The sequence below is a fragment of the Giraffa tippelskirchi genome, chromosome 2 (assembly GCF_054371585.1).
Source record: "Giraffa tippelskirchi isolate mGirTip1 chromosome 2, T2T-mGirTip1v1.2.pri, whole genome shotgun sequence".
Taxonomy (NCBI): Eukaryota; Metazoa; Chordata; class Mammalia; order Artiodactyla; family Giraffidae; genus Giraffa; species Giraffa tippelskirchi.
Genome location: NC_137276.1, coordinates 109,353,106 through 109,370,890, shown reverse-complemented (window position 1 = coordinate 109,370,890; position 17,785 = coordinate 109,353,106). Strand labels below are relative to the sequence as shown.

Here is a 17,785-nt window from a genome sequence, read left to right as displayed (position 1 = left end):
GTGATAGGGAGAAAATATACGCAGTAATCCTTTAGCAGCCCTTTAGAAGTCCTGCTATCCAAAGAACGCTTCTTGTGATGGGAAAAGCAAACTCATGGGCTTCCCTGGTGGCTCAGTGGTTAAGAGTCCACCTGCCAAGAGAGAGGACATGAGTTCAATTTCTAGTCTGGGAAGATCCCACATGCTGGGCAGGGTAAGTAAGTGCGTGCACCACGACCACTGAGTCTGGGCTCTATAGCTCATGAGCCACAGCTACAGAAGCCCTTGTGAGTAGAGCCCATGGTCCACAACAAGAGAAGCCACCGCAGTGAGAAGCCTGTGCACTGCAACTAGAGAAAAACCTGGGCAGCAACAAAGACCCAACACAGCCAAAAGTAAATACATAAATAAAATTGTATAAAAAAACAAAAGCAAACTCTAGGACATCCCTGGCAGTTCAGTGGTTGAGAGTCCACCTGCCAATGCAGGGGACACGGGTTCCATCCCTGCTCTGGGAAGATCCCATATGCTGCAGAGCAACTAAGCCCGTGTGCTACAACCACTGAGCCTGTACTCCACATCAGGAGAAGCCATCACTGCAGTGAGAAGCTTGCCTGCAACTAGGCAGTTGGCCGCCCACTCACCACAGTTAAGGAAAAGCCCTCACAGCAATGAAGATCCAGCGCAGTCAAAAGTAAATACAATTTTAAAAATTGAAAAAAATAATAAAAGCAAACTCTTATTCAATAACCTAGAGAGACCTCTTATCAAACCACTTGTTAAATGGAATCCTAGCTTGCATTTCCTGGAAACGATGGCCTCATGTGCTTCTTTCCAGCTGAGTCCGAGATTGATGGGCACACAGCTGGGATCCCAGCCCTGGCAGGGGGCCTGGCCCAGGAGCAGATAGTGTACGGTCAGCTCTGCTTCCTGTGCAAGCGTGCCAGGTCCTCCCAAGTCCATCTAGACTCGCCATCACATGCTGAATGATCTCTTATGTTCTCAGAGATCTTTGCAAACATCCTTAGAACAGTGGTCATTAAATACCAAAACATGGCATATTCCAGAGGTGTGTGTGTGTCTTTAAATTAATAAAAACCATCAAGGTTAAACAGTCTGCATAAGGGACAGGTGAGTTTAATAGAAAAACCAGGGGATCCGGTGATATGCTCTTGTAACACGAAGTTGTCATTTCAAATTCCCCTTTATCTGTCACCGCTCCCCGCTTTTCCTGGAGACAGTATTAGCTGTGGTTGGAATACAAGCCTCTCTTCCAAGCTGAACAGCCCCAAAGAGAAGTGGACACACAAGGGAGAGGGGTGGTCGGCTGGCACGAGTTAGGCGGGATGTGTTTGGGGACACTCTTGGGAGGTTTTCTATGCTTTCACTTGGAGGTAGTTAGGCAACCCGAGTAGGCAGGCATTCCCAGGAGGGAAATTCCAACCATGAACCATTCTGGCAGGTTCTGAACAACCACAAAGCAGGGTCCTGCTGTTTTTTGCTCATGCTTGTGTCTAGTGGGTTCTAGGGATACGTCCCTGTGACTTTAGTGCCTGTGATGTGGGAAAAAGTGATTTCCACGGCGCAAGAGCCTGGGGAAACCTGGGATAGAAGACTGCGAGGCTTTCTGTGTTGCCGAAGCCTCAGAGGCTTCCACTCGTGGGTGCTTGCATGTCCCTCTGTGCTCGCTGTGCCCCAAAAGCCCGCATGCTTGACACACGTTGCAGAAATGCTGCTTCCTGTGAACTAAGCCCACCATGTATCTTGGGTCCCTGCCGTGCAGTGCCAGCTAGGCACCTTGGACAGAAGGAGACTATTCAGAGCGTCCATGTGACTTTGCTCAGGATCTCATAGGACCCAATCTGGAGAAGGACCTGCTGAGCTTTCTCTGGGTTCGGAGCTCTCGGTCCTGTGACAGGGCAGATATAAGAGGGGGCTTGTGGGATTTCCTTAGGCAACAGGAATTCCTGTGATTAGAACGTAAACCACCTGTATGTGGACAGACAGACGGAGAAACAGATGGAGGGACAATCTATTGTCCCTGTCTATAGGGACAGGGGCTATTTTGTGGGAAGCACCTTTGGCATGGGCTTCCCAGGTGACACTAGTGGTAAAGAGCCCGCCTGCCAATGCAGGAGACATAAGAGATGTGGGTTCGATCCCTGGGTTGGGAAGGTCCCTTGGAGGAGTACACAGCAACCCACTCCATTATTCTTGCCTGGAGAATCTCATGGACAGAGGAGCCTGGCAGGCTACAGTCCATGGGTCGCAAAGAGTCGGACATGACTGAAGCGACTTAGCATGCTTTTGGCATATTCTTTCTTGGTCTCCCTCCTCCCCTCTCTCTCTCCCTCCTTCTCTCTGACTCTCTCTCTCTCTCTGTCCCTCCCGCTCCTCCCCCCCAGCCCTGAGCCCAGGCTCCCTTTGCCCCCACAAGTACCTTCTGTGTCAGACTGGCAGCCGCCCACACCTCAGCGCTGGGGCTCCTCCGGGATAGCTTGGGGTTCACAACCAGAACGCTGCCTCCTAAACAAGGAAGAGGTGCATTTGGGGGCCTGTGAACTCTCTCCCTTCCCCAGTCTGTCCTTGCACACTCTCGGAGTGGTTTCAGAAAGTATATTCACGCTTAGATCTCACTTAGTAACTGTCCCTCCTGGAGCAGGTCGACTGTAGTTCGGGGAGATCAGAGCCCAGAGACCCTGAGGAGAGGAACCACCGCCTGGCCCCTCCCCGAGGACGCTCCTGTCTCCTCATTAGCTGTTCCCTTGAATGACTGACTTCCCTCCGGAGGGAAATTCCTGAAACCCAGCAGTTGACAAACCCACACACCCTCGGAAGGCTGGGCACCAGATAAAAGCCCTCGCGGGAGCCAGCCTCCTGGACGGCCACTGTGGGCACAGGGACCGCCCGCCCGGCCGCTGCCTCCTCCCAGCGGTACCGACCTCAGTCCTGGGCTCGGAGTCCACACCGGGGGACACAGGCCCTGGGAGTTTTCTGGTTCGCTCTCAGCCCTCCCGGATGATCTATTTCTGTCTTTCCTTTGGGAAAAATGCGCTTTGCCAATGACTAATCGCAGGCCCACAGAGATGCTATCCGCTGGGCAGGACCCCCGCCCGGGGCGGAAATGAGGAGATAGAACTGTCTGCAGCCCTACCTGCCAGCAGCACCTGCGCTGGCCCCAGAGATGCGGCCGCCGCAGTGACTGCCGGCCGAGGTCGCCGCGAGGGCCGGGCCAGCTGCGCACCGAGCCAGCGGCTGCCTCCCCGACGCGGGCACGTGCGGAGCCGCTGGATGGAGCTTGGGACCCGGGCCCCTCATGTCTGCCCTGCTGACTCTGTGTGTCGCGCTCCTGCCCCTGGCGACCCCAGGCCGCGGCGCCCGGCAATGGGAGCCCTGCACTGGTGAGTGGGGGGCGCAGGTGGGGGTGGGGCGGGCCGGGGGTCAGGAGGGGAGCAGGCAGGCGGAGTTCAGGTCACCGTGCGGAGCTGGCTGTGGGAACTGCAGCACTGGGACGGGAGGAGGCAGAGATTAAAGGGAGCAGCAAGCCGGGCGCTCGCAATAGCAATGCCGACAGGGTGGGGACTCCTTTCAAAGACCTCACCGCCCCCACTCGAGGCCCTTCACAGGTACCTACCTGCTGGGCCTCCAGAGAGGGCCTTAGACCTGCCGGAGGAATGAGGTCCCACAGCTGGCAGGCCCCTCACCTGCCCCGGACAGAGAACCCAAGGCTGCACTCTCAGCTCAGCACAGTCTCGGTGGCTGCAGTCCCTAGAGATGCAGAGTGGTGACAGCCCCTAGCATGCCGACCCCACTGCCCCCAAGTGGAGAGCAGAGTTGGAGGGGAGATTCCGCCCCCTCCTCCTCAGAAAGGTCACCTTGACCTGTCAGTGACCATGAGCTCATCATGCCTTTCTGGAGTTTCTACTAAGAGACTTTATTGATCAAACCTAACACTGAAAAACAGAGTAACAGGGAGACGAGACCTGGAAGCCAGAAGCCGGGCTTCAGGAAGGGGAGTGAGTGATGGTGGGGAGCTATGGAGGGTGGTGGTGCGGCCGACTGTCGTCGAGGGCAGGACAGCACTGGGATGGCTTGTGTGAGGCTTTGGGTTTACTCTCAAGTATCTGGTCCTGGGCTCCTGGAACCCTCCCTGGTCCCTGTACGTTGTGGCACTTTGCTCCCAGTGATGGGACCATGGCCAGTGATGCCCACCCCCTCCATCCCCGCAGCATCCCAGTGTTTGGAACGCTGACCCGCATGGGGGGGTCCATAAAGGTCCTCAGCTCCCAATTCCTTCAGGGAACAGCCAGATTGTGCAGGTGAAGAGGAGCAGCCCTGGAGTTGGGGGTATTGGGAAGGACCGAAGCCTGGGCTCAGCCCCCAGGCCCCTGTACCTGCCACAGTTGAAGCTTTGGGACACGTGATTTGCAAATCACACACAGGCCAAGCCCACCTTCAACCCTGAATCCCCGGCTTAGAGCATGCAGGTCTCGGGTGCAGGGGTGAAGCACCCGAGCCCGTTGTCCTGAGCACTCAGTGTCTCCCTGGTGGGTGAGTCACAGACGTGTGTCTTCATGTTCCCTTCAGCGCTGGGAACAGAATCAACCTGCATAGTAATAATAAAGGTTATTTATAAAGCCCGCCCCCTCTCCCCTGAAGGCATGTTGCAGATAGTTAAAAGATGACCCAGTTATAAATACCTCGAACCAGGGAGGAAAGATAAAAGTCAAGTAAATAATATTGAGCTAAATTTGGAACACTCCCAGGACAGCTGATAATGGCCAGTCAGGACTTAAATAGTCACTTTGATCCAATTTGGTTTTGAAAAGCACGGGGAGCTTACACCACAGGGTTTGTGTGGGGTTTGGGTTTCACTTTCCCCTGGCCTTTGTTCCTGGGTCTGTGCCTGGGAAGTGCTGAGGCCTTGACTGCAACCCTGTGACCCTGGGTTTTGAAGTCCTCTGCCCCTCAACCCCCTCTGAGCCTGTGACCTGGAAAGAGCAGCCTCTTATAGGAGGTGGGGTGGCCAGATTTGGCGATGGGGAAATTGAGGTCATATCTCTGCCCAGAGTCTGGTGGGCAGACCCTCTGATAAGGGCAGGGGCCTGGGGCTGGTCCTGCTGCACAGGGGCATCCGAGGACAAGTGAAGTCTCACAGAGCCTCAGCCAAGATGGAGAGAAGACCTCAGCAGGTGGTCAGTAGGACCAAGGCTGACAGAGTAGGGGCAGGGTGGGAGACCAGCTACAGCTGCTGGAGCAGCCTCAGGGTGGGAGGATGAGGTGGGTCTGCAGGGGCTCCGGGCGCACATGGGGTGTGTGGGGCGAGCTCCCCTGGGATGAGTGGGCCAGGCAGGATTCGGGGCCTCCCTGACCCCAGAGTCAGCCTGGGTTTTCTGATGCTCAGACCCCTCCCCTTCTCCCCCCAGTGGGGCCAGCTGCCCTCGGACAGAGGGTGAACCATGACTGTAAGACTCTACTAGCTCCCACACCAAGTCCACAATTCTGGGGGGTGTGATGTATGTAGTGCCAGGGAAGTGGCTAGGTGTGTCCTGCAGGGACAGCTTGGTGGCCTGAATTCTAGGCCAGTGCTCTCGGTCAAGGAGTGACCGGCAGCTGTGGCCAAAGAGCCTGCTGTCCACCCCTAATTCAGCCCATCCCCACCCGGTGTCATCTCCATGTGGACAGGAAAGGTGGAGGGGTTCAGTGGGAGCCATAATGGGGACAGCTGGACCCCAAGGCTGGGTCACTGGTGGGTGTAGGGGGCGGGGCAGAGAGAAGGGGGTGGGGTGGGGGTCCAGGGGCTGACTTGCTGTGGGGTGTCAGAACAGCATCCTCTGTAATCCCGGGAGTAGTCAGAGGCATCTCCTTGCCTAGGACTCAGGGCCGTGCTGAGGTGTGGGTACCTGATGGATCCAGCACCTGCTGCACTCCCCTCCCTCCTTCACTTGCTCGACACCCCTGCAAGGGAGATGCTGTGCCCCAGGCTGGGAGCTGGCACACCGGCACACCGCAGCCCTACCCGGCACATGGACAACGCTGTCGGCGGACGTGGGGGACCCCAGGGCAGGCTGTGGGTGGGATCAGACCTGGGATCTGGGGTGGGGCGCATCCCTGGGGCTAGAGGCAGTGCCCAGGAGAGGTGGGGGACAGGTTTGCATTATAAAAGCTAGTGGGGTGTGGAAGCTGCAAGCCAACAGGCAGGCAGGCAGCTCAGTGAAGGACATCTGGGGGTAGCAGTAAGCCATCCCTGTCCCGCCTCTGGCAGCTCCCAGGAACTCTCCCACCCTGTCTTTTGGGCTCCTTTAATGAAAACGCTGCAGGAGCTGGGGAATCCTGACACCTGGCGAGGCCCACACGCGGGTTCCTAGGAGTCAGTGTGGGCACAACACCCCCTGCTGGGCTCACGCAGCAAGGCTGTCTGAGCAGTTGGCAGTCTGGGAGCTGCAGCTTGCTTCAGGTCAGGGGACCTCTGTCCACGTGGGTGTGGCCTCCACCCCACCTGACCCCACCCCACCCTCTGGTACTGTGGCCACCAGGCTGCTTGGGAATAGCCCCAGCCCCAGGCCAGCGCACGGATGAAGAGCAGCCTTTTGAGCTCCACAGCCCAGGTGACCCCAGGAGCCGGCACGTGGGACCACTCTGCATGTGCCACAGGGAGGGGAGGCTGCCTAGCGCGGTCATGAGGGGACCCAGGCTGAAAGGCCCGCCTAACCTGCTTGACAGTTTTGCAGGGCTGGGGGGTGGCTGGCAGGTGGGGACAAACTGTCAGCCTGACACCCGTTTCCTTTTAAAACATTCTCAACCATTAAGCTAGGACACTGCACAGAAATTAGGAAACAAAAATTACTCATTTTTGCAATGGAACCTCATACACAAAGGGGCTCCTCCGATGGCTGAGCGGGTAAAGAATCTACTTGCAATGCAGGAAACACAGGAGACACAGGTTGGGTCCCCTGGAGGAGGGCATGGCAACCCACTCCAGTATTGTTGCCTGAAAAATCCCATGGACAAGAGCCTGGTGGGCTACAGTCCATGAGGTCACGAAGAGTAGGACACGGCTGGGCCACAAGGTAACAACATAGCAACAACATACGCTATATGCTGCTTCTACGGTTTTGATTTTTAAGAGTAAATGATGGATTTCCAGGAGGCCTTTTTCCAGGACAAAATCTAAGAAGCCACCATTCTGAGTTTTGGGGTCTGGATTTTGCTTCCAACTGGAACCCTGCCCTCCCCATCTGCCTCATTTCCCCCTCCCCCCTGCCCTGTGCTCCTGAGTGGATTCTGAGCTCCAGGCTTAGAGGGGACCTCTGTGTGGGTGTCCAGTAGAGTGGGAGGGTGCCCACTTCTCTCCCTGTCCTGAGAGTCTGGGGAGTGCCGGGGCGCTCTGCATCCTAACCCCACATTTCTGCCTGAAGGGGGCGGGGGTGGAACACGGCTCCCGCTGGAGCACTCTGGGTGGGGGCTGGGGGCTCCCAAGCGCCTCACCCTTCTCTCACCCCTCAGCCACGCCTACATGCTCCTACCCCCCAGCTCTTCTCACAAAGCCTGAAAGCCGGTCCTTCCGGCAGGTCTTGGTCCTGGGAGCGGCTGGGGCACGGGGTAGGGGACCCCTGTATTAGCTGCTCACTTTTCATCCCGCCCCCAGGTCTGGGCACTGTGCTTTAGGGAATTTGTGGGGGTCTCCGGCAAATCCAATCTAATGAGAGTGTCTGGCAAAGTCAGGGGTACTTACTCGCTGCTGGGAGGAGGGCGAGGGAAAGGAGAATGTCCCTGGGGTCAATGGTGACACCGCAATGGGTTTGCAGCCCAGCGAGCCCCTCCGCGCCAGCTTCCTGTAAGGGAGGGGGGAGGGGAGGCGACCCCAAAGGCCAGAGCTGCCCACCTTTGGGCCCTGTGGGGCGGGGTGGGGGCCACCGCGCGGGCCTTGGCGTCACACCTGCAGGCCTGCCTGGACCGTGGGCGCGAGTCGACCGAGGGGGTCATCCTGTGTTGAGGGGAAGGTGGGGCATGCGCCTGCATGTGAGTGTGCGTGAGTGTGCGAATACGTATGGGTATTAGTGTGTGAATGTGTGCACGGCCACCTGGAGGTGAAGTTCGGTTGTGGTTTTGGCTCCACGCAGCTCCATGGTTTCTGCAGTAGCCTGGCAGCGCGAGAAACCAGGGGAGACTCTTTGCCCTCCCAGGCCACCAGCGCTGCAACTCCTCAGCCCCACCTGGCGCAGGTGGGCTGGACACTGGCGCTGGGCTGGGGCTCAGTGTCAGCGGTGTCCAGACTCAGGTGCAGACTCCTGGGGACCCGGCTCTGGGGACCCCTGCGCTGGGCAACGACCCCCCCTGCGACGATGCTCTCCGCATGTCGTGTGTCTGGGGTGTGGCACACTGAACTTGGAGTGCCTCAGGGAAAGGTCAGTGGTGACTGGCCGCTGCCACTGTACACAGGTGCTCTGTCCCTTAGGCAGGTGGCTCCATTCAGAGCTGGGGGTTGGAATTCAGCTGCCGTGAACTTGGGTGAAACTGGCTGCACCTTCCTCTTCAAAACTAACCCAGAAGCAACAGCTCCCAGTGAGGGGTGTGCCCGGTGTTGGCAACACCTGGGACTGTCTCCAGCTGAGGCGCCATCTGAGGTGCCAGCATCCCTGTGCTCCGTCCAAATATGCATGAAATTTCTGTCCTCTATCCGAATGAGGCTTGCCACTCCCTCTTCTTAATGTCTTAGTGAGAAAGCCCACACCTTACTTTTGTTGTTGTTTAGTACCTGTCATGTCCAACTCTTTTGTGACCTTATGGAGCCTCACCAGTCTCCTCTGAGCTTGGGATTTCCCAGGCAAGAATACTGGAGCAGGTTGTCATTTCCTACTTCAGAGGATCTTCCCAACCCAGGGATGGAACCCACGTCTCCTGCATTGGCAGGTGGAGTCTTTACCAGGGAAGCCCCACATCTTTATTACTAGTCAGTAGAAAAAAAATTTTTTTTTGATAATTGGTAATGATCATGGTCTTTTCTTGAAATCTGGAAGATTACATTATATGCATTTAAATGTGTGTTTTTGAGAAGGGGCCTGTGCGTTTCAGTAGCTGGCCGGAGGAGTTGAGGCATACAGAAAGCTGGCCCCTAGTTCCCTGGTCCTTGGGCGGTTGGTGAAGCTGGCCAGAGGGAGGCTGGTGAAGGCATAGGGAGGCCCAGGTGAGCAGAGCCCCAGGGGATTTCCTATCACCGTAACAGCTGGGGAAGTTGATGTCTCACACCTTCTCCATAAGAGGGTCCCAGAAGACATGGGCAGGGTCCTGTGGGGCGGGGAGTAGGGGAGGCAGGATCAGGACCCTGCAGCCCCAGAGTGTAGGCAGAGGGCATAGGGTGAGTCTGTCTGCACCCGTTTCCACTACCCAATTCTAGTTGCAAGAGGGCCCTACTCCCACTGACAGGTTTCCAGAGGACCCGTGTCTGGGGGGACAGTGGCAGTGGAAAAGCCATCCTAGCCCCAGGAGTCTGAACCAGGGTCTCCGGGGGAGACCATCAGAGGTCAGGTGATCTCTCTGACCCCCTTTCCTTTGGGATTTCATGGCCTCCTGAGGGGAGCGGTGTCATGTCACTAGTAGGGTCAGGTCAAGAGCTAGGAGGTGGCACTGGGGAAGGGGTGAGGCAGGGGAAGGTAGGTTGGAAGCAAGGGTGGGGTGTAGGAAGCTTTTCGGCTCTGGCAAACATGAGGGGCACTCCAGAGCACCCCCAGGAGTAGGCCTCAGGCAGCAAGCCTGGGCCTCAGGACCTCGAGTGTGGGCCCTGGAAGTCACCTACCCTCTGGCTTCCACCCAGCCTGAACCAGGGGCTGGGGAGGGGGCGGGTCAGGGGTCTGTGGCACAGACAGGCAGGCTGGGGCATTTGAAGACTGAATAAAGCACCAAGTTTGAGGGCAGGTGGAGAGGCAGGGGATCTGGGGGTCAGCAGGAATGCTCCACTTCAGCTGTGTCCCAGGAGGCCCCGCCCCTGCGTGTCTCAGGCTGACCATGGAGAGCCAGATGGGGGCAAAGGGGCCCTCCTGCCAAGGGGCCCACTGGCCAGTGGTTGCCACCACAGTCTTGGTCACATAGCACAGCCCCCCAGAGCTTCCTGGAGAGTCAGACACAGGAGTCGAGGGCCGGGGGAACGACTGCAGTGGGCCTTAGAGCTCGACCCCCTTGGAAATGCTCCCAAGACACAGCTGCTGAGGATGGGGTTACTTATGTCAGCCCGGAGGCTGGAGACAGTGACACATATGGCTATCTGGGAGAGAGAACCAGCCGGGTGAGGATGGTGTTTATTCACTCAGCTCAAGACCCCTGTGGGAGGAAGGTACACAGCACAGAAGGGGCAGAGACAGGGCAGAGCAAGGCCCCCAAAGGCTGGGGGGAACAGCAGTGTCCATGGCTGTCAGGAGAAGCCTGTGGACCCTCGGTAACATGAGGCTGTCTCAGGTTCATCTGGGCCTGACCCAGAGGCTGCAAGTGGGCTAAGCCCTGCTTCTTGGGGTTTCAGGTCAGTGCATGTTCATGTAGGTCTGGGTCAAATCCTGAAGGGGGCCAGAGGCTGGCAACAGAGGGGGACGGAGTGGCCCATAGCACCTGGCTGGCCCTGAGAAGACGTGCCAGGTCAGCAGCAGGGCTCTGGGGTTGAGGCGGGGATGCAGCAGGCTGGACGGGAGCATGAGGGCCAGCAGAGCAGGGACACAGAGGAGGCCGGGGGGCAGCAGCTGGGCTGGCAGGAGGAGGCGGGCATGCAGCAGGCCGGGCAGGAGCACACAGGCCGGCAGAGCAGGGACACGGAGGAGGCCAGGCGGCAGCAGCTGGGCTGGCAGGAGGAGGTGGGCACGCAGCAGGCGGGGCGGCAGAGGAGGGACACGGAGGAGGAGGGTCTGCAGCAGGACGAGGGGGCTGAGCAGGGGGAGGCCTCACAGCGCACGGGCCTGCAGCAGACAGGCTCACAGCAGTCTTGCTGGCAGAGGGAGGAGGTGCGGTAGGAGGGCTGGCAGCTGGGCTGCTGGCAACATGAGGAGGTAGAACAAGGGGAGGTCTCACAGCAGACAGGTGTGCAACAGACAGGTGTGCAACAGACAGGTGTGCAGCAGACAGGTGTATAGCAGATGGGCCTGCAGCAGACAGACTCACAGCAGACAGGCTCACAGCAGGCCTGCTGGCAGGGGGAGGAGGTGAAGCAGGAGGACTGGCAGCTAGACTGCTGGCAGCACGAGGCCGGGCAGGAGCTGCTGCAGGCTGACTGGCAGCAAGGGCTGGACTCGCAGCTCACTGGGGCGCAGAGGAGGGTCAGGCGGGGGATGGGGGCGCAGCAGCTGGGGGCACAGCACGAGGGCTCACAGCAGCTCTCTGGACAGTCGTCCACTTGCCAGGAGGAGCCGGTGCAGGAGTCACAGGACCCGGGCAGGCAGACCCGGCTGCCGTAGCTCAGGTCACTGGAGCAGACAGACAGGGCGGAGGTGGCCATGGTGGAGGCAGTGGGGCTGAAGGAGGGTGAGGATGTGAGTGTGTGTGAGTGAGTGAGTGAGCATGTATGTGTGAGGTGCTCAGGCTGCTGGCTTTATACCCCTCTTCTGTGTGTGTGTTGTCCCAACAGAGGCTCACAACGCACTCCTTTCCTGGTTGATGTTTGGATCTGGCTCCAGGGAACCCTCATTAGGGCTGCATTATTTTCCTGGGAGATGGAGGCCCAGCTCGTAAATGTCCTGCCTGTGTGTCGGGCAGTGCTGCTCCTGACCACGTGCTCAGTGGGTGTGGGAGTACAAGGTTGGGGTGGACCCAGTGTGGGCAGTGGGGGCTCTTGGCTGCTGGGCACTTATTCTGGGCGCCAGGGGATTAGGGAATGTGACTTGGATTCTGGGCCCTGGAAGGGGCTCTTTACTGAGGTGTGTGGCCCCTTTTGCATTTCGCACAAGCCCCTGCAGATGCAGGGAGGAGGTTACCTGGGTGGGTTCTGGCTAGGCGTGGCCAGCTGCCCTGTTTTGGGCAAGGCTTGGGGGAAGGGCGTGGCTGAGACTGACAGACTGCATCTCCATGGGTGTGCTCATGTTTATGGGCAGTGGTCCCCATGCTCAGTGTGTCTCCTTTCCACCTGCTAGGCTCTAGGCATCCCTGTGGCTCGGGCCACAGCAGGTGGCCCAGCAGAGGCTCTGCCAGGTGGGGCTGGGAGTGGCTGCACCCTCCTCCCAAAGCTGGGCACCTGCTCAGGCTCCCAAGGATGGGTCACCCCTCCTTCTGCCGAGCAGCTTGCTGGGGCTCCTTCTGCCTCTCCTCCAGCCTCCTTCCAGACGTCCACTCAGACTCTGCCCCGCCCCACCTCTGCTGTATCTTTCCTGGGAGCTGAGCCTGGACCTCTGTCTGTGGGCTCCTGAGACACCCTTGTGGGATGCTCAGTGGTCTAGGGAAGAGTCACCAAAAGCTGTTTGAGCCTGAAACACTGCCAGGTGCAGCAGTCAGGGTGACTCTGCAGGTGAAGGGTGGGGGAGGGGAGAGACAGATGGCACGGGTGGCATGGGTTAGTGAGGCCAGCATGCAGAGCAGCTGGGATGTGACAGCTACCATGGAGGGGTGGGGGCTGGGGGTGGGGAGACCCTGCCAAGGAGTCTGGGGCTGGGCAGAAGGGCAGGCTGACCCTTGATGGTGTGTACAGGGAGCGGTTGGCTGGACAGGAAGGTTTATTTCATTATTAATTGTTTTTATATTGTCTCAATGACATCTTAAGCCACAACACTTAGAAATTATGAATCTGTTTATCATGTACGTTTGCACCAGTTTCTTGTGGCTGTTGTAACAAATGGTCAACACTGGATCATGTGAAATATCCAGACTACAGAATTGTATTCTCTCACAGTTTTGAGGCCAGAAATCGGAGAAGAGTTATAATGAGCTGAGATCGGGGCATCCTATGGCCAGAGAGGAGGGCCCTTCCTGCCTCCTCCAGCTTCTGTGCCTCCGGGCATCCTGGGCTTGTGGACACTTCCCTTCAGCCTCTGCCTGTCTTCACGTCCCCTCCTCCTGGTCAAGAGCCTTAATCAGCAAGTTGCAGTCAGTCTGCAAAGTTCTTTTTCCTCCCAAGGTCATGTGCACAGGTGTGGGCTGATCCAGAAAAAGCTTCCGGGCTGTGGTTGCTGGGAGGCTCTGAGTCAGAAAGGGAGCTCCAGGGGTCTGCTCTCCTCTCTTCCTGCCTCTATTCACCTCCTCTCCATCTTCCTGCACATGCTTGCTTTGGGAGCACCCAGGGCGCAGGTAAAGGCTCAGCCCTGCCCAGGCAGCCCAGGCATCAGCTCTCCTCTGCTGCCAGAATCTCTGCTGCCCGTGCTCTGGCCTTTAAAATATTTATTTACTTATTTGTTTTTGCTTTTTGGCTGCCCTCTGCAGCATATGAGATCTTAGTTCCCCAACCAGGGATTGAACCCAAGCCTCCTGCTTTGGAAGCACGAGGTCTTAGTCACTGTGAAATTGATTGGTGTCATTTCAGCAGGCCTCTGAAGAGCTCCAGTATCATAGTCCTTTATGTGTCAAGGCAGCGAAGCATTCAGTGAGAGCAAAGTGGTAGATAAGAAGTGGTTTATTAGAATAGGCTTCCCTGGTGGCTTAGATGGTCAAGAATCCACCTGCAATGCAAGAGACCTGGGTTTGATCCCTGGGTCAGGAAGTTCCCCTGAAGAAGCGAACGGCAGCCCACTCCAGTATTCTTGCCTAGAGAATCCCATGGACAGAGCAGCCTGGTGGCTATAGCCCATGGGGTCACAAAGAGTTAGACACAACTGAGTGACTAACACTTTCACTTTCACTTATTAGAATAGGACACTGTAAAGCTTACAAGTGGGTGGGTGAGAAATGCCATGCCCTGATAATTTAGCGGACACAGTTTTCTAATCAAAGGAAAAGTAGGGAGGAGATGAGACCTTCTCTGTCTTTCTCAGGAGACGCCATGTTTCCATCATCAGTTTTTCCCCGGGTATGGCAGGGGAGTTTACCTGTCCCTCCCTAGATGGTCAGGCCAGGACTGTTATAGCACTTTGGAAAAATATTTTCAGGTCTCGGTACAATGAGGGTCTTTCATTTTGAAAAGTCACCTTCCCATAAGCGATTGTTTTCTGTGTGCAGAGCTGTTTGGGAGTCATTTACTTGATGACACCATTGGGCAGGTTGCAGGCCCTATTTTCTACTATTGTTTTATCGTTTTGGGGATATTGTGCAAAGAACATATTTTGGGGGTTACTAATTGATGGTGCTCATGGTTTTGATCCCTGAGTTGGGAAGATCTCCTGAAGGAGGAAATGGCAACCCACTCCAATATTCTTGCCTAGAGAAATCCCATGGACAGAGAAAACTGGTGGGCTATGGTCTATAGGGTGGCAAAGAATTGGACATAACTGAAGTGACTCAGCACATGGAACAACTGATTGAGCTCATTGAGCAGGATGTGGGTCTCATGTCACCATTGTTTTGTTGGTTTGGGACATATCTTGTACTTCTGTTGCATAGTTTTGTTGCTAAGCAAGCCTATTTGGTTTTATGGTTAAGTAAACCTGCTTTCTTGAGTAATCATTAACTTACAGGGGTCTCTCATATTTTTTACTTACAATTCCCTAGTGGGATTTACTATTTAATCACCTATTTTGTCCTTTCATTCTGTCCCTATCAACTAGACTGCCAGGGAAGTCCCTTTTTTAAATTAAAACAATTTTTATTGATTCTTAAAAGTTCAAAAAGGTTTTGAAAGTTTTATTTATTTTTAGCAGCTGGGGCTTTGTGCTGATCTCTTGAAGGACCCTGGAAGGCAGAGTTTCCCCCAAACCTGTAAACTTTTCTTCTTTCTCCAAAATAGGCACGTTTTACTGGACAATGACACTTCCTTCCCAGAATAAATTCTGTAGAAGAATGTGCATCACTGGGAGTCCTCCAAGCACAGCCCCTCATGCTGAGGATAGGCTGTTGGCAGCAACAGGGGCCCTGAAGCTGGGACCCTGGCCCCGTCCACTGCCCAGAGCCGTTTAGCAAACACAGGGCAGCATCAGCCTGACCAGGGGAAATGGTGGCCGTGAGAGGCAGGGACAGACCCCAAACATGTGGCCGAAGAGCCTCAGGCTCAGGCCCAGGACAGTGGGGTGGGGGTGGGAGTGGAGTCCAGCTGGCCCAGCAGGGGACCCGCACCCTGGGGATGGAGTGCAAGCAGAGGCTAGATGGGGAAAGTGCTAACTCAGCTTCAGATGGTCTACGAAGGGCTTCCACAAGTTCTGGGGTGGGGTCATGTCTGGAGGTGCCATGAGTGGCCAGGAGCCCAGGAGAGGCTCCAAGATGCATCAGAAGGTCCAGACACAGGAGCAGGGTGGTGGACGGAGGTCAGGGAGAGGGCCTGGGAAGACAGAGGGGTGAGGAGGAGCAGAGGGACTTGTCCCCAAGTTGAGGGCTAAATTCTGCAGGGATAGGTCCACAGGACAAGGTCAAGGGGGACATTGACCTTTGCCAAGGGGCCTTTGGTGACCAGGCCGGGAGTAGGGTCAGCCACATGGGGGTGGGAGTGTAGAGGGGAGGGTGTCAAGGTGGAGAAGGGGCTGGGAGAACGGTGAGGAAGCTCTGGGGATGAGGTACAGCTGCACTGAGCTGGGAGGGATGGGGGCTGAGTCTCACTCATTGTTTATGTTAGAAAAGACCTCGGGGCGTGTGGTCGGAGCGAGGACTCTGGACAGAGGGGTTGTAGGTGCCAAAGAAGGAAGGTGGGGCAGGAAAGCTCAAGGGACTGAGAGGGACCGCTTGGCCAGGCTCTGAGTCCTCCTGCTGCGGGCAGAGGCCCCACCCTCTCCACCTAGTGGCCTGAATCCAGTGTCCTGCCAGCACCCCACTGCAGGGGGCCAGGAAATGCCCAAGGCAGTGAAGTTCCTGTGCCTATGACTAGCCACTGCTGAGGACCTGCCTGCCTGGCTGGCTCCTAGGACAGGACCTGGGTGCTAGGCCTGCTTGGAGAACGGCCCCCAGGAGGCCTGTGAGGCCGGGGACAGGAGGGCAGCGAGGACTCGAGCAGTGCCAGTGCCCTGGCCTCTGTGGAGACTGGCTGGCAATGCAAGAAATGACCGGAAGAGAGTAAAGCACCACTAAATGCAGTCAAGTTTATTACATTTTCAAGCAGCTTCTGAGATGAGACCACTGGGGTCTGGATTGTAAAACCTGGTCCCAAGGCCTGAGCACTGGGTCCCGGGAGGAGTGGGCAGTAGGCACGGGCACGGTCATCTGGAGTTGGAGGGGACCCCACTCCTGGGTAGAGAGGACTAGAGGGTGCCCATGTAGCTCAGAGCTCCTGGAGAAACCCTGAAGATGGCCATGAGGCTGGTGGTGGGGGGTTGCCCGATGGTGCCTGGCTGGCCCTGAGGGGATATGCCAGGTCAGCAGCAGGGCTCTGGGGCTGAGGTGGGGACGCAGCAAGCTGGGCGGGAGCACGCGGGCCGGCAGAGCAGGGACACGGAGGAGGCCGGGCGGCAGCAACTGGGCTGGCAGGAGGAAGTGGGCACGCAACAGGCGGGACGGCACACGGGCTGGCAGAGGAGGGACACGGAGGAGGAGGGTCTGCAGCAGGGGGAGGGGGCTGAGCAGGGGGAGGCCTCACAGCACACAGGCCTGCAGCAGACGGGCACACAGCAGGTGGGGCGGCACACAGGCTGGCAGAGGAGGGACACGGAGGAGGAGGGTCTGCAGCAGGGGGAGGGGGCTGAGCAGGTGGGGGCCTCATAGCAGACAGGTGTGCAGCAGACAGGCCTGCAGCAGACGGGCTCACAGCAGGCCTGCTGGCAGGGGGAGGAGGTGCAGCAAGAGGGCTGGCAGCTGGACTGCTGGCAGCATGAGCCTGGGCAGGAGCCGCTGCAGGCTGGCTGACAGTAGGAGCTGGACTCGCAGCTCACTGGGGCATAGAGGAGGGTCAGGTGGGAGAGGGAGACCGGGGCGCAGGAGCTGGGGGCACAGCATGGGAGCTCACAGCAGCTCTCTGGACAGTCGTAGCTCAGATCGCTGGAGCAGACGGACAGGGCGGAGGCAGCCATGGTGGAGGTGATGGGGCTTGAAGAGGTGTGAGTGTGTGAGGGAGTGGATGGGTGAGGCTGTGTGATGTTCTTAGGTGGTTGGAGTTTATATACAGCTCTGGGGTGTGTGTTGTTGCATCACGGGGGCCCAGCAGAGTCTGCTTCCTTGTTGTTGGAGCAGGTCCTGAGGATGCTCATCATAATCCCATGACAGGTCACTCAATTCATTAAACTCCTGAGAGGTTGGAGCCCAGGGGATCCATGGGACAGGGGTTCAGCCCCAGGGGTGGTGTCCAGTATGCTGGAGCCCATCCTGTGGGTGGACTCTAGACGGCCAGCAGCTCCTCACAGCCCCACCACCAAGCATCTTTCTGGGGCTTCTTACTATTATTCCCTTACTTCTCAACACTCAGTTGAATCACTAGCATGTTTTGTTCTTTTTAAATACTCTCTTCATTGGCATGTTATTTTCTCCCGAATTCATACACCAATGAAGGGTGCGTTGAGTGTCATGTTAGCTGTGGATTTCTCATATATCCCTTTTATGGTGTTGAAGAATTTCTCTTCTATTCCTAATTTTCTGAGGATTTTTTTTTAATTATGAAATTGTGTTGGATTTTGTCAAAATCCTTTTCTACATCAATTGAGATCATGTCTTCTAAAGATTATTTATTTTATTTATTTTTAAATTTTTGGTTGCCCTGGCTCTTTGTTGCTGTGGGAAGACTTCCTTTTATTGTGGAGCACAGGCTCTAGGAGCATGGGCCTCATTAGTCGTGGCA

General features: G+C 56.7%; 3 protein-coding genes across 3 annotated transcripts in view; 1 reads left to right on the top strand and 2 right to left on the bottom strand.

The window, feature by feature from the left end:
- The first annotated feature begins 3,295 nt into the window (after positions 1 to 3,295).
- TSPEAR (thrombospondin type laminin G domain and EAR repeats) overlaps positions 3,296 to 17,785 on the top strand; it is a 184,109-nt gene continuing 169,619 nt past the window's right edge. Inside the window, exon 1 of the mRNA XM_081570086.1 lies at positions 3,296 to 3,380. Within this exon, the coding sequence (XP_081426212.1) occupies positions 3,296 to 3,380 (85 nt within the window). The remainder of the gene's footprint in view (positions 3,381 to 17,785) is intronic.
- On the bottom strand, positions 10,607 to 11,455 carry LOC145539500 (uncharacterized). Its single transcript, XM_081573597.1, has one exon. It carries the CDS (start codon positions 11,453 to 11,455, stop codon positions 10,607 to 10,609), a length of 849 nt encoding a protein of 282 aa, XP_081429723.1.
- On the bottom strand, positions 16,374 to 17,024 carry LOC145538292 (uncharacterized). The gene has a single exon (XM_081570091.1). It carries the CDS (start codon positions 17,022 to 17,024, stop codon positions 16,374 to 16,376), a length of 651 nt encoding a protein of 216 aa, XP_081426217.1.

Coding starts and splice junctions, on each gene's coding strand:
- LOC145539500 (XM_081573597.1), bottom strand. CDS start 11,455: ATGGCCACCTCCGCCCTGTCTGTCTGCTCCAGTGACCTGAGCTACGGC.
- LOC145538292 (XM_081570091.1), bottom strand. CDS start 17,024: ATGGCTGCCTCCGCCCTGTCCGTCTGCTCCAGCGATCTGAGCTACGAC.